Raw genomic sequence first — 22,446 nt, forward strand, 5'->3', positions numbered from 1 at the left:
CTCTCCTATTGTACAATACAAAGCAAGTAACTAACAAGTTGGTCGTTCCCCAGATATGGCCATCATATGTGGGAGAGAGTAAAGGACAATAGGATGTCTGAGTAGAGCAAGCCCAAGTAGTACTCTTAGAGAACCATGTTTGGGGCCCATCTAATGAAGTTCACCTAGATTGGGTAGATGGGCCTACATATTTGGCCAAATTTGTTCTAAGAATTTTACTTATGCTCCTTCTTAGTGCTTAGAGTGTGCACCAGCATTTTTCTTATTCCTATGTGTTAATAGTAGCCTCAGCATGACAACTCTTATGTTTAAATATAGGGTATGCAGTCCTGAGAAGCAGGCTCCTTGTTTGGGATATACTGCTTACACAAGTCGCTTTCTTAAGTCAACAGCTACATATACACCATATAAAAAAGTGACAATTAGTCAAACAATTCCCATTTATTCCCATCAGAACAGAGCATATAATTTTGCAAATTCTCAGAGCACATTTATCAATTATATATTTTCAGAACATAAATACAGTGCTACAGACACATTGCTAATGTCTGCTACATTTTATGTTATTTTTGTCAGCACTACTCCTTAACGCACTTTATGGTGTGCAGAAGTGAGCTGGACTCTATAATTTTGTCTTAGAATACCCCAATAAGTCACAGTGTGAATTATAATGAAAATAGGTTATCTAATGAATTATTCTGGGCGCTGGTATTGCCAGAAAGCCATCTCTCCATCATCACTACAAGACGCCAACAGACCAGGCTCCTTGGGGTGCCATGCCACACAGTTGACGTCCTGGGAGTGAGCCCGTGGCATGTGGGCCGTTAACGAGAATGTCGACTGCATAGGGTCCGAGCATGGGTCTTCTTCAAATATCCTGATGGCATCGTCTCCACAGGCCGTAGCAATGGAGCCTGTCAGATGGCTCCTACATTGAACAGGGAAAGAAATGTAGTCAGTGACCAGGTTAGAGTTAAAATCTGATCAAAACTACTGAACGACATAAGAGAAAATGCTGTAAAGCTTACCAGTTAACATCATAGATGGTCCTAGTGTGGTATCCTGTCAGGGTGCATACACATGTCCAGTTGGGGTCTTTTTTACTTACCCCTAAAGACAGTTAAGTTGTTTTTAAAGGTCAGCTCTGAAAATGCTAACAATGAACGTATAAATTTAATGAAACAACTGAACTGCTTTAAAATATCTTAGCGTGCGATTTGACCCCCTGCTTACCTTGCTCTTTTCCAGAGCTAATCTCTTTCCAGATGCGCACCGTCCTATCATCACTGCAGGTAGCTAACTGGTCCCCACTCTGATTAAAAGACAGACTCCATACCGTAGATGTGTGTCCTTCCAAGGTAGCGCAGCACACCCAGTCATCCTCCTCCTCGCGGTACAACTTCACTGTGTCATCATAGCTGGCTGAGGCCAACAGCTGGATGAGTAGAGGAAATTACTGGGAATCATTGTAATGTAGGGATAATGCGGTATTGTTAGGGTGACAAATATATGTTCTGACATTGTATCACTGATATCTACAGAATTGAATGCTTCTTTGCCCACTAAGTTGATTTTTAATCCCAGATTGATATATATCAGAAATATCCAATTCTGAGTGTTACGAACCAACATGACATTACCACTGGCACAAAAAACTATTCGTGTTCCCTAAAGCACACTGAGTGAATAATAATACTACATAATAATCAGATAATACGGAGATATTAGTTGCGTATATCTGCAGATATAGGGTTAAGCCCCCAGGCCGATCGGCATGGCTTCTCCGTCACTGGGGGTCCCTAATACTAGGTATGGGTCCGGGGTGCAGGACCCCATCACGTCGGCACACAGGTGAAAATGAATAAGGGTTAATAAGAAGCACAGAAGTGCTATGTAAGTGAAGTGTGATTAAAATAATACAAAAATATATACAAAGTGATAGGGTGTGCCAACCTGAAGCCGCCCAGCCATACCGACACAGGGGCCACCGCACCCCACACCCACCCCATAAATAATTACACATATGTCTGGGGTGGGGTTGCCCCTGTGTCGGTATAGCTTGGCGGCTTCAGGTCGGCACACCCTAACACTTATGATTTTCCCTATCACTTTGTACACTACTCAAAAAAATAAAGGGAACACTTCAACAACACAATGTAACTCCAAGTCAATCACACTTCTGTGAAATCAAACTGTCCACTCAGGAAGCAACACTGATTGACAATCAATTTCACATGCTGTTGTGCAAATGGAATAGACAACAGGTGGAAATTATAGGCAATTAGCAAGACACCCCCAATAAAGGAGTTGTTCTGCAGGTGGTGACCACAGACCACTTCTCAGCTCCTATGCTTTCTGGCTGATGTTTTGGACACTTTTGAAAGCTGGCAGTGCTTTCACTCTAGTGGTAGCATGAGACAGAGTCTATAACCCACACAAGTGGCTCAGGTAGTGTAGCTCATCCAGGATGGCACATCAATGCGAGCTGTGTCTGTCAGCGTAGTGTCCAGAGCATGGAGGCGCTACCAGGAGACAGGCCAGTACATCAGGAGATGTGGAGGAGGCCGTAGGAGGGCAACAACCCAGCAGCAAGACCGCTACCTCCGCCTTTGTGCAAGGAGGAACACTGCCAGAGCCCTGCAAAATGACCTCCAGCAAGCCACAAATGTGCATGTGTCTACTCAAACGATCAGAAACAGACTCCATGAGGGTGGTATGAGGGCCAGACGTCCACAGGTGGGGGTTGTGCTTGCAGCCCAACACCGTGCAGGACGTTTGGCATTTGCCAGAGAACACCAAGATTGGCAAATTTGCCACTGGCGCCCTGTGCTCTTCACAGATGAAAGCAGGTTCTCACTGAGCACGTGACAGAGTCTGGAGATGCCAAGGAGAACGTTCTGCTGCCTGCAACATCCTTCAGCATGACCGGTTTGGCAGTGGGTCAGTTATGGTGTGGGGTGGCATTTCTTTGGGGGGGCCGCACAGCCCTCCGTGTGCTCGCCAGAGGTAGCCTGGCTGCCATTAGGTACCGAGATGAGATCCTCAGACCCCTTGTGAGACCATATGCTGGTGCGGTTGGACCTGGGTTCCTCCTAATGCAAGACAATGCTAGACCTCATGTGGCTGGAGTGTGTCAGTAGTTCCTGCAAGACGAAGGCATTGATGCTATGGACAGGCCCGCCCGTTCCCCAGACCTGAATCCAATTGAGCACATCTGGGACATCATGTCTCGCTACATCTACCAACGCCACGTTGCACCACAGACTGTCCAGGAGTTGGCGGATGCTTTAGCCAAGGTCTGGGAGGAGATCCCTCAGGAGACCATCCGCCACCTCATCAGGAGCATGCCCAGGCATTGTAGGGAGGTCCTACAGGCACGTGGAGGCCACACACACTACTGAGCCTCATTTTGACTTGTTTTAAGGACATTACATCAAAGTTGGATCAGCCTGTAGTTTGTTTTTTCAATTTAATTTTGAGTGCGACTCCAAATCCAGACCTCCATGGGTTAATAAATTTGATTTCCATGGATCATTTTTGTGTGATTTTGTTGTCAGCACATTCAACTATGTGAAGAACAAAGTATTTAATAAGAATATTTCATTCATTCAGATCTAGGATGTGTTATTTTAGTGTTCCCTTTATTTTTTTGAGCAGTGTATATATTTTTGTATTATTTGAATCACACATCACTTACATAGCACTTCTGTGCTTCTTATTAACCCTTATTAATTTTCACCTGTGTGCTGACCTGGGGTAGCCGACGTGATGGTGCCTGCACCCCGGACCCATACCTAGTATTAGGGACCCCCAGTGACGGAGAAGCCTTGCCGATCGGCCTGGGGGATTAACCCTATATCTGCAGATATACGCAACTGATATCTCCGTATTATCTGATTATTATGTAGTATTATTATTCACTCAATGTGCATTAGGGAACACATTGTTTTTTCTTACACAGAATTACCCCTCCCTTTTAGCACCTGAGTGACATCACAATCTGATTGAGCAGCTTACCACAAAAATTAAAGGTAGTCAACGCATCGGTTAGAACACAGGTTCTCAAACTCGGTCCTCAGGACCCCACACAGTGCATGTTTTGCAGGTAACCTAGCAGGTGCGCAGATGTACTTATTACTCACTGACACATTTTGAAAAGTCCACAGGTGAAGTCAATTATTTCACTTGCAATTCTGTGAGGAGACCTGCAAAACATAATCTGTGTGGGGTCCTGAGGATCGAGTTTGAGAACCTATGGGTTAGAACAATATTACTTTATGAATCAGAATCATGGACCATCCTTAAAAGCGACCTAACAAGGCTGGAACGTTTTCAAATTGAGGCGTTTATGAAAACTAACAGACCGCTGGTGAAATGAAAACATCTGAAACCTCTGTCAAGAGCAATCCTATATTAAAAACACATTGTTTAAAGTGGTTCGGACATGTCTGGAGAATGGAGCCTAAAAGAATACCATACCAGTGCCTAAACAACACACGCCCTTATGGATAGAAAATCGCACGTGATGCACTTAAGAAAACATGGCTTAAGCAGATTGCCCAAGACCTTCAACCATTGCACTTCCCCATTGATGATGCCAAGCAAGCCACCCTAAACTGATCCCAGTGGCGTGCGATTATTAGAGCTTTCCTGACAAATAACGAGTTTTATGGTAAGAACTTACCTTTATTAAAACTCTTTCTGCGAGGTACACTGGGCTCCACAAGGATTGGACAATGGGGTGTAGAGTAGGATCTTGATCCGAGGCACCAATAGGCTCAAAGCTTTGACTGTTCCCAGAATGCACAGCGCCACCTCCTATATCACCCCGCCTCCCAGCACAGGAGCTCAGTTTTTAGTTAACCAGCCCAATGCAGTAACAAGAAAAGAGACGACAACAGTTAGTAGCCACATACACCACACTCACGACCAGAGAAGTGTCAGCGGCTAATGCCATACCAACCCAAAGAAGCTAAGTGCGTCAGGGTGGGCGCCTTGTGGAGCCCAGTGTACCTCGCAGAAAGTTTTAACAAAGGTAAGTTCTTACCATAAAACTCATTTTCTGCTGCAGGGTACACTGGGCTCCACAAGGATTGGACAATGGGGATGTCCTAAAGCAGTTCCTTATGGGAGGGGACGCACTGTAGCGGGCACAAGAACCTGGCGTCCAAAGGAAGCATCCTGGGAAGCGGCAGTATCGAAGGCATAGAACCTTATGAACGTTTTCCTGGAAGACCACGTAGCCGCCGTGCACAATTGTTCAAGGGTCGCACCACGTTGGGCCGCCCAAGAAGGTCCAACAGACCGAGTAGAATGGGCCTTAATGTGAACAGGAGCAGAGAGACCAGCTTTCGCATAAGCATGTGCAATCACCATTCTAATCCATCTGGCCAGGGTCTGCTTGTGAGCAGGCCAGCCACGTTTGTGAAATCCAAACAAAACAAAGAGAGAATCAGATTTTCGGATAGAAGCAGTTCTCTTCACATAGATACGGAGAGCCTGTACCACATCCAAAGACCGCTCTTTGGGAGACAAATCAGGAGAGACAAAGGCCGGAACCACAATCTCCTGATTAAGGTGAAACGAAGAAACCACCTTAGGTAAATATATCCGGGACGAGTCCGAAGAACCACCCGATCACGGTGAAAAATCAGATATGGGGAACTACAAGACAAGGCACCCAGATCCGACACTCTTCTAGCAGAGGCAATAGCCAGCAAGAACACCACCTTAAGGGAAAGCCACTTAAGGTCAGCTGAACCAAGGGGTTCAAACGGAGGCTCCTGCAACGCCTCCAAAACCACCGACAAGTCCCGAGGAGCCACAGGCGGGACATAGGGAGGTTGGATACGCAACACACCCTGAGTGAAAGTATGAACATCAGGCAAAGTCGCAATTTTTCTCTGAAACCACACCGACAAGGCAGAAATATGAACCTTTAGGGAAGCCAGACGCAGGCCCAACTCTAGGCCTTGCTGCAGAAAAGCCAAAAGCTTTGCTGTACTAAACTTGGAAGCGTCATAATTGTCAGATGCGCACCAAACAAAGTAGGAATGCCAGACCCTATGGTAAATCCGAGTAGAAGCCGGTTTCCGGGCCCGCAACATAGTTTTAATGACCTCTTCAGAAAAACCCTTAGCCCTTAAGACGGAAGATTCAAGAGCCACGCCGTCAAAGACAGCCGGGCTAGGTCCTGGTAGACACAGGGGCCCTAAACGAGGAGGTCTGGGCGTTGTGGAAGTAGAATTGGACGCTCTGACGATAGGCCCTGCAGGTCTGAGAACCAGACCGTCTGGGCCACGCTGGAGCTATGAGAAGCAGATTTCCTTTTTCTTGCTTGAACTTCCGAATTACCCTGGGCAGGAGTGACACCGGAGGCAACACATACGGCAGCCGAAACCTCCACGGTACCGCCAGCGCATCCACGAATGCTGCTTGAGGATCCCTTGTCCTTGCTCCGAAGACCGGAACCTTGTGATTGTGTCGAGACGCCATCAGATCCACGTCTGGAAGACCCCACTTTTCTACGAGGAGTTGAAACACTTCTGGACGGAAGCCCCACTCGCCGGCATGCACGTCCTGACGACTGAGAAAGTCCCTTTCCCAATTTAGGACTCCCGGAATGAATATTGCCGATATAGCCGGTAGATGGCGTTCCGCCCAACGTAGAATCCGTGAGATTTCCTTCATTGCCAAACAGCTTCGAGTGCCGCCTTGATGATTTATGTAAGCCACTGTGGTGGCGTTGTCCGACTGTACTTGAACAGGACGGTTCTGAATTAAATGCTGGGCCAGGTTCAACGCATTGAAGACCGCCCGCAATTCCAGAATGTTGATCGAGAGGAGAGATTCCTCCTTGGTCCACCGACCCTGAAGGGAGTGTTGCTCCAGCACCGCACCCCAACCTCTTAGACTGGCATCTGTCGTCAACAGGACCCAGTTGTATATCCAGAAGGGACGAACCCTGCACAATTGTTGGTCCCGGAGCCACCAGTGTAGCGACAGACGGACCTCCGGAGTCAAGGAGATCATTTGAGATCTGATCCGGTGAGGCAGGCCGTCCCACCTGGCAAGAATCAGCCTCTGGAGGGGGCGAGAATGGAATTGAGCATACTCCACCATGTCGAATGCTGATACCATTAGGCCCAGCACCTGCATTGCCGAATGTATCGACACTTGCGGACGAGAAAGGAAGCAACGAATCCGGTCCTGAATCTTCAGGACTTTCTCCTGAGACAAGAACAACCTCTGGTTGTGAGTGTCCAACAATGCTCCCAGGTGCACCATGCTCTGAGCAGGGACCAGGGAGGATTTCTTCCAGTTGATGAGCCACCCGTGGGCTTGTAGAAACCGGACCGTCATATCCAGATGACGCAGGAGAAGATCTGGGGAATTTGCCAGGATTAACAAGTCGTCCAGATACGGCAGTATCCTGACCCCTTGACGGCGGAGTACCACCGTCATCACAGCCATAACTTTGGTGAAGACTCCCGGAGCCGTTGTTAAACCAAAAGGTAACGCCCGAAACTGGTAATGTAGGTTGCCAATAGCGAACCTCAGGTATTGTTGATGTGACACTGCTATAGGAATATGCAGGTAAGCATCCTGTATGTCCAGGGAGACCATGTAGTCCCCAGGTTCCAAGGCCAGTACTATAGAGCGAAGGGTTTCCATACGGAACTTGGAAACCTTCACAAACCTGTTCAATGCCTTGAGGTTGAGAATGGGCCGGGAGGACCCATTCGGTTTCGGGACTAGAAACAGCGGAGAATAGTACCCCCGGCCCCTCTGAGCAAGAGGCACCTGTACGACGACTCCTGTATCCAGGAGGGTCTGTACCACCGAGTGTAGAGTTTTTGCCTTTGTCTGGTCCATAGGGACGTCTGCCTGGCAAAATCGATGAGGGGGTCGGTTTTTGAAGGCTATGGCGTAACCTCGAGTGACGACTTCCTCTACCCAGGCATCTGAAGTGATCCCCCAGGGGGAGGCCCGCCCCGTCATGCGGCTGGCTTATCGGTTTTGGCAGCTGGCTGACGGGCAGCCCAGGCTCTTTTGGGCTTCGGCTTACCAGGCTTGGAAGTGCGGGCCTGCTTATGGTACGCCTGACCTTTCGCTTTACCTGAAGGACGAAAGGGGCGAAAGGACATACCTTTAGCCTTCGACACAGAAGGAGCGGTATTAGGCAGACAGGCAGTTTTGGCAGTAGCCAAGTCAGCCACAATCTTATTTAAGTCCTCCCCAAACAGAATATCTCCCTTGAAAGGGAGCACCTCCAGGGTTTTTCTAGAGTCCAGATCCACAGACCAGGATCTTAGCCACAATATCCGGTGAGCCAGGACTGACGTAGTAGAGGCCTTGGCTGCTAGGATACCGGCATCAGAAGCCGCCTCTTTAATATATCGAGAAGCTGTGACAATATATGACAAGCATTGTCTAGCATGGTCAGAAGAGATTTCAGCTTCTAACTCCAAGGCCCATGCTTCAATAGCCTCTGCAGCCCATGTAGCTGCAATAGTGGGCCTTTGTGCAGCACCCGTGAGGGTGTAAATCGCTTTCAGACAACCCTCCACACGTTTATCCGTAGACTCTTTTAGAGACGTGACGGTAGTGACAGGTAGAGCTGAGGAAACCACCATCCTAGCCACATGTGAGTCCACTGGAGGAGGCGTTTCCCATTTTTTAGACAGCTCTGGCGTGAGGGGATAGCGAGCCAGCATCTTCTTTTCAGGCACAAACTTCGTACCCGGGTTTTCCCAGGGTTCCTGACGTATATCCACTAGGTGGTCAGAGTGAGGTAAAACTTGCTTAACCACCTTCTGACGCTTGAACCTATCTGTTTTTTTTAGGAGGGACGGATGGCTCGGGATCATCCGTAATCTGCAGAATTAACTTTATAGCCTCCAAAAGATCAGGAACATCCACATGTGAACTACCCTCCCCATCAGCCGTATCTGAGTCAGAACCTGAGGGGTCAGTATATGTGCCGTCTTCATCAGACGAGGTGTCAGTGACAGCAGTGGATTGTGAGGAGATAAGCGCTCGCTTAGAGGACCACCTTGGACTTAGGCGAGCGTTGGTCAGGCTTTTTAGTAGTCAAGGACTGGTTCAGCTTCTTTAATTGAGCAGATAAATCGTCCGCCCACGGCGGGTTAGCTGCAGGGACCACATACGGTTGTACCAGCATTGGGGGTCCCATAGGGGGAGTCAGTTTATGAACTAGCGTACGCAGAAGCGTGGAAAAAGCGGCCCACGGTGGGTCAGTATGTGCCTCCGTTGCCACAGTCCCACTGTGGGGCAAGGAGCCCTCAGAACCAGAGCCCACAGCTGTTATATTCTCCTTAAATGGCTCCGTGGCGTCAGCAACACCGGCAGTGTGTTCAGCCCCAGAACCGTTACCCTCTGAAGCAGACATGATATAACGTGCAGTAGGAGGTTAACACAGTGCAATTATCAGCAGCACTATACCTCTAAACCCAAACCCCTGCGCAGTGTAGTCAGCACTAGCAGAGATAAAGGAGAGATATGGTGACTAAATCACAGAGAAAAATACGTAATACAGTATATCTTTGTGAAAATCCTATATTAGATAACACCTGACGCACCAAGCCCCCTCAGGTTATAGAATATAGGGATAGCAGGTTGAGTGAAGACACGAAATGGACACCACTCAGCTATCAAATGCACACACAGAAAGTCACAGTTTGTACAATGCAGAGGTTATTACTGACAATAATACTGCACTGGACTAGCTTACACAGCTATATAACAATAGATATAACAGTACACAGTAAGAACTGGATGTATATCACAGGGTAATTGTACTATAAAACCCTGACTAAGTGCACTCTTTCTTAACTATCGCTGTCTAAAAAGGCAGGTAGAATACTTAAGTGTCATGTAAAGGCACAGCGCTGACAACCAGGTGGCTTTACATAGGAGGATTTGCCCAAGCAGTCCCAGGAACAGTGAGCTGAGGGATAATGGCGCCGCAGACACTGACAGGGAGTGAGGAAAAGACAGATATGCAGCTCCAGGGCGGGAACACTTGCTAGAAATGGCGCCCTGGGGCTGGGGGAGGGGCTTCAGGTCTAAGCCTTATCCCCTCTGCTGGCAAAACCACCGGGTACTGTGGGCGATATAAGAATTGGTTTGGAGAGAAAACCTGACCTGCGCCCATGCCCTGGTGATCTAGTGGGATCGCCTGTACTGCCACAGTGTCCACCGCCAGCGCGCGCGGCCCGCCTCCCACTGACCGAGCCGGATTGCGATAAAGACCGGGTCCCGCAAGCGGGACCCACTTACCACCTCCCGAAGCACGGCCACACGATCCTGGAGAGCCCCAGCCGTGTGTGTCTAACGTGCAGAAAACCGGAGCCTCCGCTGTAGGTACCCGGCAACCAGGGCTCGGGAGTGTACAGCGCCGCTGGGGAGAGCTGGAGCTGCAGCAGTGAATGTCACAAGACATTTACCACCGCTGCTGCCCTTGAAGTCTTCACTTTTTACCTCATAAAAAGCTTTTCTTAGGGCTGCTTGGAGCAGCCCCTCTGTTCAGTGCCTGCTTACTGCAGCACCAACTTACAAAACTGAGCTCCTGTGCTGGGAGGCGGGGTGATATAGGAGGCGGTGTTGTGCATTCTGGGAACAGTCAAAGCTTTGAGCCTGTTGGTGCCTCGGATCAAGATCCTACTCTACACCCCATTGTCCAATCCTTGTGGAGCCCAGTGTACCCCGCAGCAGAAAAGTCTATGTAATACCGCTTTCAGACTGCCAGCTTTGAACATGGGTTATTGGCACACAAGCGCGCATAACCTGTGTTCCTGTGCGGTCTGAAGAGTGCCAGGGGAAATATACCGGGTCGAGCGACGTGGTATTAAAACCCTAGTAGTGACCAGAGTTGAACTCGTGTTCAACCCGGGTCGCTGTGCGGTGTGAACAGGAGCTGGGTCGTTGCTAAACATTTCCCATTCACACTGTGTGAATAGGCGGTGCTTGGAGATCATGTGATCGTCAAGCGCTACATCATCGCTGACGTCACCAACCTGGCAGACAGCGGTGGCAGGGCGCCTGAGGTGGGTCGCACCCTGGGAGCTCCCATGTGAGGCTCCCAGGTGCGACACGCCTCAGGCGGTCTGAAAGGGGTGTAAATCTATATAATGCAAATGCATTTCTGGATGCCCGCTGACAGCAGATTGTGTATGGTATGATATGCTAATGCAACTATACGCCTGTATTCCGAGTCACACTCATCTTTGAGAATGTACCATTCCCACTGCTCAATTTGCAAATACCAGCTGTCATCACCTATCAACGGCACTTACACCTTCCCAGCGTGCAGGGGGACAGTCTGAATTTGGCATCCAGTGTGTACGCATGACTCAGACTAGTGCATAAGCCTGGCAGCACGCCCATAACATGCCCGCAAACAGTTCTTTGCATTGCTATCACCCAGAAACCCATTTAGCGTCTATAGAGAAATGCTTGCAATCCATTTGCAAAGATGGGTGTACAGTGTGTTATTAAAAAAAAAGTTCCACAGTTCTATGAGACTCAGAATCCTGTCCACAGCGTGCAGTGGCAACTTGTAAAAGATTAGAGTAAGTTTGGATTTGCTCATCGCTCACCTCCTGGTTAGGGTGCCAGGCGACATGCTTCACATCCTGTGTGTGCGAGTTCAGTACACTGACACATTCATACTCTTCTTCTTCATCCACTGGGGCAAAAACACACAAAGTTGACTTACATTTTACCAAATGAATTACCCTAACGTCTTGGCAGCTAATTTGTAAACTGAACCAGTATTCACAATTACATAGCCTTTCAAACCACAACTGATTGCAATTAGACTTACATCTGTCTAGTGCAAGTTACCCAATGAATGGCTGTTACTTAATAAATAATGCTCAGTGACGTGACTGAGGGTCTTCATGGCTGTATTATCATGAAACTATGTTCAGCTGTACTGGCTGCCTCCATAGTTCTGTCCACAGGAGCTGTACGTAGGGCAGCTGTCGGTTAGCAACCTCACCTTCCCATACCCAGACACTCTTGTCACGACTGCACGTGGCCAGGAGATTTCCAGACGGTGCCCAGGCCACAGATTTCACCTCATTCTCATGTCCCTCAAGGGTGGTGACACACTGAAACAAGAAAATAAAACCAAACTAAATTAAAAAAAAAAAAAAAAAAAACCACAGCACCTGTGCACCAGATTTAGAGTTATTGGTTGTCCATTATTTTAAATATAAATTCCTAACTCCTAACAGTTCTACCTCAAATTCCTCCTTCTTTTTCATCCAGATACAAGTGGTGGCATCAAAGCTGACAGAGGCTAAGTAGTTACCACAAGGTGACCATGCAACTTTTCGGACGGTTCGCTGGTGCCCTTCGCCAAGCACTGACTTGCATACCCAGGTATCATCTGCAGGAAGGGAGATACTTAATCAGGCAGGCAGCAGACAAAACACAGCTTCATGTAAAATGACATTTATGTTCTGTACAACAAGTTTCATTAAATAGAAAATTAAATAGAAAAAACTAAGAAGGTAAAAAAAAGTCAAGTGTAACTCTGTACATCATCCATGCATTTGTCTACCAGGGTCATAGAGATGGATCCAGTAAGTACAGGAGCAGCAGTCTTTGCCTGTTCTCCTTACACAAAAACAGGTTAAACTCATTAAACACCCGCTTTGTCGGTTTAATGCAGGAACACTGTTCAAACTGAAATCTAATGAAGGAAAAAACAGGATTTTAATAACCTACCGGTAAATCCTTTTCTCGTAGTCCGTAGAGGATGTTGGTGTGCATCAAAGAACCATGGGGTATAGACGGGTCCTGTGGAGCATGGGCACTATAAAATTTGAATAGTGTGGGTTGGCTCCTCCCTCTATGCCCCTCGTCCAGACCTCAGCTTAGGAACTGTGCCCAAGGAGACGGACAACCTCGAAAGAGGATACTACATTTTTGTGTGGTGAGATTCACACCAACTCACACTGAACTTATAACATGTAACCACATGCAACTCAACGAAAACATGTCAATATACATGAACCAAAAAGTGGCAGCAACAGCTGCCATTACTTAACAAGTAATAACTGTGCAGGGAACAGAAGCACTGGGTGCTTCTTTTTAGGCCTTTTAGTGCCAAGAGGTTTGTCAGATTTGGATATACTTGAATTGGATGGTTTATCTCCAGTGACCCTTACGCTAGAACTAGCTCCAGGATCACTCCCACTATTCGTGGGAATAACCACTTGGAATAACGTATCCCAACCATTATCATTCGGCAAAGGTGCCTTACGACTCTTTGAAGAAGCAATTAAAGGTCTTTTACATTTCTGTGAACCAATCGAAGTGGACACCTTCTTTTGAGATGTAGTCTCAGGCTGCACTTTCTCAGCCACCATATGAGGAGAAAACATTTTTTTCTTTTACAATCTTCCTTGGAAGCTTGTCACATTTCTGATGTCCTTCAGCGGAAGAGGATCCTGGTCTGATTCTTGCACCTGTGTCCCTGTAGTAAAGGAGGTTTTCTCTTCGTAAGAAACAACCTCTTTTTGAACGGATATCAATTTAATTCCTATTTCTTCAGAAGATTCTTCTGGAAGATTATTTTGTGGAACAGTCAGTTCCGTCGGCATAATCCTGCTAGTCCTACAGATTGCCTTTTGGATTCTCTGTAATTGTACGTGACAATTTTTCCAGGAGGGAGTTTTTAACTTCATACGGCAATCCAACTCAGTGGTTGATCTTATTTTCCCTCCTGACTGGACTCCCACGTGGAAGCCCCAACGTCATTGTGGGTTAGCTGGTGGAACAGAAGTTGCCTTCTGATCCTGAACCCCTGCTGCTGCAGGTTTCCCACCTCGTCCCTGACCCCTTCCTCTACCAAAGAATGGTGTGGAACCTCTGGGTTTCCCTGCTTTACCACCTCGGAAAGGTTGGTGCGGATGGACCAAAATATGGTTTCTTCGCAGGAGGAGGTGCGGAAGGAAGAAAAGCTGACTTACCCGCTGTAGTTTTAGATATCCATGCTATTAAAAATAAGAATTTACTCACCGGTAATTCTATTTCTCGTAGTCCGTAGTGGATGCTGGGGACTCCGTAAGGACCATGGGGAATAGACGGCTCCGCAGGAGACTGGGCACACTAAAAGAAAGATTTGGTACTACCTGGTGTGCACTGGCTCCTCCCTCTATGCCCCTCCTCCAGACCTCAGTTAGGATACTGTGCCCGGAAGAGCTGACACAATAAGGAAGGATTTTGAATCCCGGGTAAGACTCATACCAGCCACACCAATCACACCGTATAACTCGTGATATTTAACCCAGTTAACAGTATGAAATACAACTGAGCCTCTCAACAGATGGCTCAACAATAACCCTTTAGTTAGGCAATAACTATATACAAGTATTGCAGACAATCCGCACTTGGGATGGGCGCCCAGCATCCACTACGGACTACGAGAAATAGAATTACCGGTGAGTAAATTCTTATTTTCTCTGACGTCCTAGTGGATGCTGGGGACTCCGTAAGGACCATGGGGATTATACCAAAGCTCCCAAACGGGCGGGAGAGTGCGGATGACTCTGCAGCACCGAATGAGAGAACTCAAGGTCCTCCTCAGCCAGGGTATCAAATTTGTAAAATTTAGCAAACGTGTTTGCCCCTGACCAAGTAGCAGCTCGGCAAAGTTGTAAAGCCGAGACCCCTCGGGCAGCCGCCCAAGATGAGCCCACCTTCCTCGTGGAATGGGCTTTTACTGATTTAGGATGCGGCAATCCAGCCGCAGAATGCGCCAGCTGAATTGTGCTACAAATCCAGCGAGCAATAGTCTGCTTAGAAGCAGGAGCACCTATTTTGTTGGGTGCATACAGGATAAAAAGCGAGTCAGTTTTCCTGACTCCAGCCGTCCTGGAAACATAAATTTTCAAGGCCCTGACTACGTCCAGTAACTTGGAATCCTCCAAGTCCTTAGTAGCCGCAGGCACCACAATAGGTTGGTTCAAGTGAAAAGCTGATACCACCTTAGGGAGAAATTGGGGACGAGTCCTCAATTCTGCCCTATCCATATGGAAAATCAGATAAGGGCTTTTACATGACAAAGCCGCCAATTCTGACACACGCCTGGCCGAAGCCAAGGCCAATAACATGACCACTTTCCACGTGAGATATTTGAGATCCACGGTTTTAAGTGGTTCAAACCAATGTGATTTTAGGAAACTCAACACCACATTGAGATCCCAAGGTGCCACAGAAGGCACAAAAGGGGGCTGAATATGAAGCACTCCCTTTACAAAAGTCTGAACTTCAGGTAGTGAAGCCAGTTCTTTCTGGAAGAAAATCGACAGAGCCGAAATCTGGACCTTAATGGAACCCAATTTTAGGCCCATACTCACTCCCGACTGTAGGAAGTGCAGAAAACGACCCAGCTGAAATTCCTCTGTAGGGGCCTTCCTGGCCTCACACCACGCAACATATTTTCGCCAAATGCGGTGATAATGGTTTGCGGTTACTTCTTTCCTGGCTTTTATCAGCGTAGGAATGACTTCCTCCGGAATGCCCTTTTCCTTTAGGATCCGGAATTCAACCGCCATGCCGTCAAACGCAGCCGCGGTAAGTCTTGGAACAGACAGGGTCCCTGCTGTAGCAGATCCTGTCTGAGCGGTAGAGGCCATGGGTCCTCTGATAACATTTCTTGAAGTTCCGGGTACCAAGCTCTTCTTGGCCAATCCGGAACCACGAGTATCGTTCTTACTGCTCGCCTTCTTATTATTCTCAGTACCTTTGGTATGAGGGGCAGAGGAGGGAACACATAGACCGACTGGTACACCCACGGTGTCACTAGAGCGTCCACAGCTATCGCCTGAGGGTCCCTTGACCTGGCGCAATATCTAGTTTTTTCTTTAGGCGGGACGCCATCATGTCCACCTGTGGCCTTTCCCAACGGTTTACCAACAGTTGGAAGACTTCTGGATGAAGTCCCCACTCTCCCGGGTGTCGGTCGTGTCTGCCGAGGAAGTCTGCTTCCCAGTTGTCCACTCCCGGAATGAACACTGCTGACAGTGCTAAGACGTGATTTTCCGCCCATCGGAGAATCCTTGTGGCTTCTGCCATCGCCATCCTGCTTCTTGTGCCGCCCTGTCGGTTTACATGGGCGACTGCCGTGATGTCGGATTGGATCAGTACCGGCTGGTTTTGAAGCAGAGGCCTTGCCAGACTTAGGGCATTGTAAATGGCCCTCAGTTCCAGAATATTTATGTGTAGGGACGACTCCTGACTTGACCAAAGTCCTTGGAAATTTCTTCCCTGTGTGACTGCCCCCCAGCCTCGAAGGCTGGCATCCGTGGTTACCAGGACCCAGTCCTGTATGCCGAATCTGCGGCCCTCTTGAAGATGAGCACTCTGCAGCCACCACAGTAGAGATACCCTGGTCCTCGGAGACAGGGTTATCAGCCGATGCATCTGAAAATGCGATTCCGACCACTTGTCCAAGAGGTCCCACTGAAAGGTTCTTGCATGGAACCTGCCGAATGGAATTTTGCTTCGTAAGAAGCTACCAATTTTCCCAGGACTCGTGTGCAGTGATGCACCGATACCTGTTTTGGTTTCAGGAGGTCTCTGACTAGAGATGACAGCTCCTTGGCTTTCTCCTGCGGGAGAAACACTTTTTTCTGTTCTGTGTCCAGAACCATCCCCAGGAACAGCAGGCGTGTGGTAGGAACCAGCGGTGACTTTGGAATGTATAGAATCCATCCGTGCTGTTGTAGCACTTCCCGAGATAGTGCTACTCCGACCAACAACTGCTCCATGGACCTCGCCTTTATAAGGAGATCGTCCAAATACGGGATAATTAAAAACTCCCTTTTTTCGAAGGAGTATCATCATTTCTGCCATTACCTTGGTAAAGACCCTCGGTGCCGTGGACAGTCCAAACGGCAGTGTTTGGAATTGGTAATGGCAATCCTATACCACAAATCTGAGGTACACCTGGTGAGGATGGTAAATGGGGACATGTAGGTAAGCATCCTTGATGTCCAGGGATACCATGTAATCCCCCTCCTCCAGGCTTGCAATAACCGCCCTGAGCGATTCCATGTTGAACCTGAATTTTTTTATGTATGTGTTCAAGGACTTCAAATTTAAAATGAGTCTCACCGAACCGTCCGGTTTCGGTACCACAAACAGTGTGGAATAGTAACCCCGTCCTTGTTGAAGTAGGGGCACCTTGACTATCACCTGCTGGGAATACAGCTTGTGAATTGCCTCTAGCACAGCCTCCCTGCCTGAGGGAGTTGTTGGCAAGGCAGATTTGAGGAAACGGCGGGGGGGAGACGCCTCGAATTCCAGCTTGTACCCCTGAGATACTACTTGAAGGATCCAGGGATCCACCTGTGAGCGAGCCCCACTGATCGCTGAAATTTTGAGGCGGCCCCCCACCGGTACGCCTGTGGAGCCCCCGCGTCATGCGGTGGACTCAGAGGAAGCGGGGGAAGAATTTTGATTCTGGGAACTGGCTGACTGGTGCAGCTTTTCCCCTCTTCCCTCGTCTCTGTGCAGAAAGGAAGCGCCTTTCTGAAGCCGAAAGGACTGTACCTGATAATACAGTGCTTTCTTAGGCTGTGAGGAAACCTGAGGTAAACATTTTTCTTCCCAGCTGTTGCTGTGGATACGAGGTCCCAGAGACCATACCCAAACAATTCCTCACCCTTATAAGGCTCTATGTGCCTTTTAAAGTCAGCATCACCTGTCCAGTGTCGGGTCTCTAATACCCTCCTGACAAAATGGACATTGCATTAATTCAGGATGCCAGCCGGCAAAATATCCCTCTGTGCATCCCTCATATATAAGACGACGTCTTATGTTCGCAAAATAGTATCCCTGTTTGACAGGGTTACAGACCACGCTGCAGCAGCACTATCTGCAGGTCTCAGTCTAGTACCTGAGTGTGTAAATACAGACTTCAGGATAGCCTCCTGCTTTTTATCAGCAGGTACCTTCAAAGTGGCCGTATCCTAAGACGGCAGTGCCACCTTTTTTGACAAACGTGTGAGCGCCTTATCCACCCTAGGGGATATCTCCCAGCGTAACTTATCCTCTGGCGGGAAAAGGTACGCCATCAGTAACTTTTTAGAAATTATCAGTTTCTTATCGGGGGAACCCACGCTTTTTCACACTTCATTCACTCATTGGATAGGGGAACAAAACACTGCCTGCTTTTTCTCCCCAAACATAAAACCCTTTTTTAGTGGTACTTGGGTTAATGTCAGAAATGTGTAACACATTTTTTATTGCCGGGATCATGTAACGGATGTTCCTAGTGGATTGTGTATATGTCTCCACCTCGTCGACACTGGAGTCAGACTCCGTGTCGACATCTGTGTCTGCCATCTGAGGGAGCGGGCGTTTTTGAGCCCCTGATGGCCTTTGAGACGCCTGGGCAGGCGCGGGCTGAGAAGCCGGCTGTCCCATAGCTGTTACGTCATCCAGCCTTTTATGTAAGGAGTTGACACTGTCGGTTAATACCTTCCACCTATCCATCCACTCTGGTGTCGGCCCACAGGGGGCGACATCCCATTTATCGGCAACTGCTCCGCCTCCACATAAGCCTCCTCATCAAACATGTCGACGCAGCCGTACCGACACACCGCACACACACAGGGAATGCTCTGACTGAGGACAGGACCCCACACAGCCCTTTGGGGAGACAGAGAGAGAGTATGCCAGCACACACCAGAGCGCTATATAATGTAGGGATAAACACTATGAGTGAATTTTCCCCAATAGCTGCTTGTATAAACAATATTGCGCCTAAATTTAGTGCCCCCCCTCTCTTTTTAACCTTTTGAGCCTGAAAACTACAGGGGAGAGCCTGGGGAGCTGTCTTCCAGCTACACTGTGAAGAGAAAATGGCGCCAGTGTGCCGAGGGAGATAGCTCCGCCCCTTTTTCGCTGACTTTTCTCCCGCTTTTTTATGGATTCTGTCAGGGTTAATTATCACATATATAGCCTCTGGGGCTATATATTGTGATTATTTTGCCAGCCAAGGTGTTTTTATTGCTGCTCAGGGCGGGCCGCCCCCCCTCAGCGCCCTGCACCCTCAGTGACCGGAGTGTGAAGTGTGTATGAGGAGCAATGGCGCACAGCTGCAGTGCTGTGCGCTACCTTGGTGAAGACTGAAGTCTTCTGACGCCGATTTTCCGGACCATCTTCATGCTTCTGGCTCTGTAAGGGGGACGGCGGCGCGGCTCCGGGAACGAACACCAAGGACGGGTCCTGCGGTCGATCCCTCTGGAGCTAATGGTGTCCAGTAGCCTAAGAAGCCCAAGCTAGCTGCAAGCAGGTAGGTTCGCTTCTTCTCCCCTTAGTCCCTCGTTGCAGTGAGCCTGTTGCCAGCAGGTCTCACTGTAAAATAAAAAACCTAACATATACTTTCTTTCTAGGAGCTCAGGAGAGCCCCTAGTGTGCATCCAGCTCGGCCGGGCACAGAAATCTAACTGAGGTCTGGAGGAGGGGCATAGAGGGAGGAGCCAGTGCACACCAGGTAGTACCAAATCTTTCTTTTAGTGTGCCCAGTCTCCTGCGGAGCCGTCTATTCCCCATGGTCCTTACGGAGTCCCCAGCATCCACTAGGACGTCAGAGAAATAATGTTTTACTAATTGGCCTTGGGCCTCTTGTTTGGGTGACTATTTGGTGAGGGGTGTCTGTTACAGGTCCCCAGATATAAACATTCTCCAGTATACAATCTATACCTATAAAAAAAACACTGGAAGAACTTTCGTAAAATACGCCATTATCTAGCGCACCTGGGAATTATATATATATCTTATAGGTCTTTATAATCAACCAATGTGCTCCCCCCCCCCTTTCTATAACACCCTGGTACCACCGAGAGTTAGAAGGAGGTCAGCGTCGTCTGCAGCGTGCGGGTCGATGCAGCTTGTCAAAATGGCGCTGGTGGGCTGGAGCTGAAAGAAAAGAAGTCTGCCCCTAAAATGGCTCGGAATATCCCGCGTTACAGGGATTTGTAAACAGGGAGGTCGGCCCCGCCGGTTTACCCGTGACCAGTCTTTTAGGGACAATATTACCAGCTCAGAGCGCCCCCCCCCTTGCGCTCTGTACCCAGCAGAGTACCTCAGTGAGCGAGCGGTGCCGCCACTGAACGCCAGTTATCCCTTATGGATACCTGGCATTTTTCTACTCACCACTCAACGTCTTCTGGCTGATTTCAGGGGGTGGCGGCTGGCGCTGTGGGAGTGAGCGTTCGCCATCTGGGGCTATGCGTTCAACACCCGCAAGATCTAATGGTGTCCTGTCAGCGGGAGCAGGAGCTATGAAGTCTTCAGGTACTTGGTTCCTGCTCCCCTCCCTGAGTCCCATGAAGCAGGGAAGCAATTGCCAGCAGCTTCCCTGTAAGCAAAACTTAAAATATCTATTCCTTTTTCACTCCTCTCAGGAGCTCACTGGAAGTGCTGCCGGCTCTCTCGGGCACAATTTCTAAACTGAGGTCTGGAGGAGGGGCATAGAGGGAGGAGCCAACCCACACTATTCAAATTTTATAGTGCCCAAGGCTCCACAGGACCCATCTATACCCCATGGTTCTTTGATGCACCCCAACATCCTCTAGGACGTAAGAGAAATGTCCTTAGTTATAATCATGCAGCTTCTCTGCGATACCTGGTGGACTGGCCACAGGGCCATGACAGTTCTGCTAATAAATCTCTAGAAGAACAATTTTTGCTTAACATGAATATATTTTTACATATATATGATCCCCTTTGAAATCGGAGACCTCCATCTTTTATGGATATCCATTACACTGTGGAATATCCTCCACCATAAGGCTGGATTAAACATAAATCTACTGATCTGCCTTTTATACAAAATCAGGAATTCTGAGGTGGCATTGCTTCCTATTGCTTTACACTATGGAAGAAGGGTGTGTTACAGTCTGTCCATCATTTCGTTAAGCTCCCAACAAAAAAGCCCGACTCTTGGAGGTCCAGGAGTGATTTGTAAGTAGACATGCATTTCCGTTAGCCTTACAGACATTACATTAGCTAACTGGTGAGAGTGTCTTTTGCTGATTGCCAAATGCAACAGGTCACAGTAATAAGCATAAAAAGGGGGCTACTTAGCAGCAATAGGAGATTGTGTAAGGAATAGTGAACAAAGCAGTAAGCCACAAAAGAGGGCAGTATATTATCAAATAAGAGCTGAGTGCAGCGGGAAGAAATATATTGGATGGAACAATAACTGTAGATAGCAGAGAGTAATAAAATGGTCAGACTTGCATGTATATTAGTGTGGATGTGCTCTGTATGCCTTTGCAGCTGGGTAGTCTATGACGTCATTGATTCTGTGCACTGTTGAGATAAGGGTCTTGTATACAGACAGAGGTGCTGATATTGATTTGGGCATACACCCATTTACATAGCGTAAATCTGTACTACTCATGCTCACCCCAAAAACACATGCATACATCCATAAGCAAATCTAGTACTTGCGCCCCCTTATGCTTAAAGACTGGGTACATTAAGAAGATATATGCCTGTTAATAACTATAACAATTGTGGGATCCTCACAGCTAGTGTAAATACACAAGAATGATGAGGATGGATTTAAGCATCTGCTTCGGATTGGCTGCTTGCGGATTCCGCACTAAAGCAGATTGCACTTTATTGATTGTACCTATATATACATTTCTGAGCATATTTTAACATTCATTTTCTGCAACCATCATTTGTACATGAGAAGAGTCTGCTATGTGGAGGGAATACATATGATTCCTCGGCAGACGGGATGCCGGCTGTCACGATCCCGACAGCGGAATCCCGTCCGCAAGCGGGGCGAGCGCTAGAAAAGCCCCTTGCTCGCCACGCTGCAGGCACGGTGGCTCGCTGCGCTCACCACAGGTTAAAGTACTCCCTCTGTGGTGTCATGGACACACACAGAGGGAGAACAGTCTGTGTCGCCGGTATTCCGGTGGCAGCATTTCACCGCCTGTCGGGTTTCCACTGTCGGTACTCTAACCGGTGGGATATCGACTGGCTGTATTTTAACCGCTTCTTACGTGGAGTCTTCTTTTTAATTTACACCAAACCCAATAGTGAATCCTTTTTTTTATTTAATTTTTTTTATATTGCATTGAAACTGTTAGGGTCTCCTGCCCTGTGCTGCCACGTCGTCATGGCAACCGGGAGACAAGTGCTAGCGGAGTAACCTGAGCGCAGCTGATACTCCGGTTCGGGTCTTTTGCTGTGCAGTGGTTACAGGCAGGGGATCCGGTGCTGGTTTTTGTGCTCACAGTCTGTGAGGTCTGAGGGGGGCGTGGACAGCACCTGCTTTATAAGGCCTCTTCTCAGGTTAAGCAGATGCTGCTGAATCTTTGTTGGTTGGTTAGTTAGTTCCTGAAAGTTAGCCAGTACTGTGTAGCTTTGTATTTGTTG

At 48.2% G+C, this 22,446-nt stretch overlaps 1 protein-coding gene across 2 annotated transcripts in view; it reads right to left on the reverse strand.

The window, feature by feature from the left end:
• Nucleotides 1–422: 422 nt before the first annotated feature.
• The window catches only part of CIAO1 (cytosolic iron-sulfur assembly component 1), a 46,421-nt gene continuing 24,397 nt past the window's right edge, over nt 423–22,446 (reverse strand). For both annotated transcript variants that reach the window (XM_063932026.1, XM_063932025.1), the window contains exons 3-8: nt 12,270–12,418; nt 12,026–12,137; nt 11,622–11,710; nt 1,234–1,435; nt 1,029–1,110; nt 423–928 (exon numbers count right to left, since the gene is read on the reverse strand). In XM_063932026.1, coding sequence (XP_063788096.1) covers nt 694–928; nt 1,029–1,110; nt 1,234–1,435; nt 11,622–11,710; nt 12,026–12,137; nt 12,270–12,418 — 869 coding nt within the window. In that variant the 3' untranslated portion in view covers nt 423–693. The remainder of the gene's footprint in view (nt 929–1,028; nt 1,111–1,233; nt 1,436–11,621; nt 11,711–12,025; nt 12,138–12,269; nt 12,419–22,446) is intronic.

Source organism: Pseudophryne corroboree, chromosome 6 (genome assembly GCF_028390025.1).
Source record: "Pseudophryne corroboree isolate aPseCor3 chromosome 6, aPseCor3.hap2, whole genome shotgun sequence".
Lineage (NCBI taxonomy): Eukaryota > Metazoa > Chordata > Amphibia > Anura > Myobatrachidae > Pseudophryne > Pseudophryne corroboree.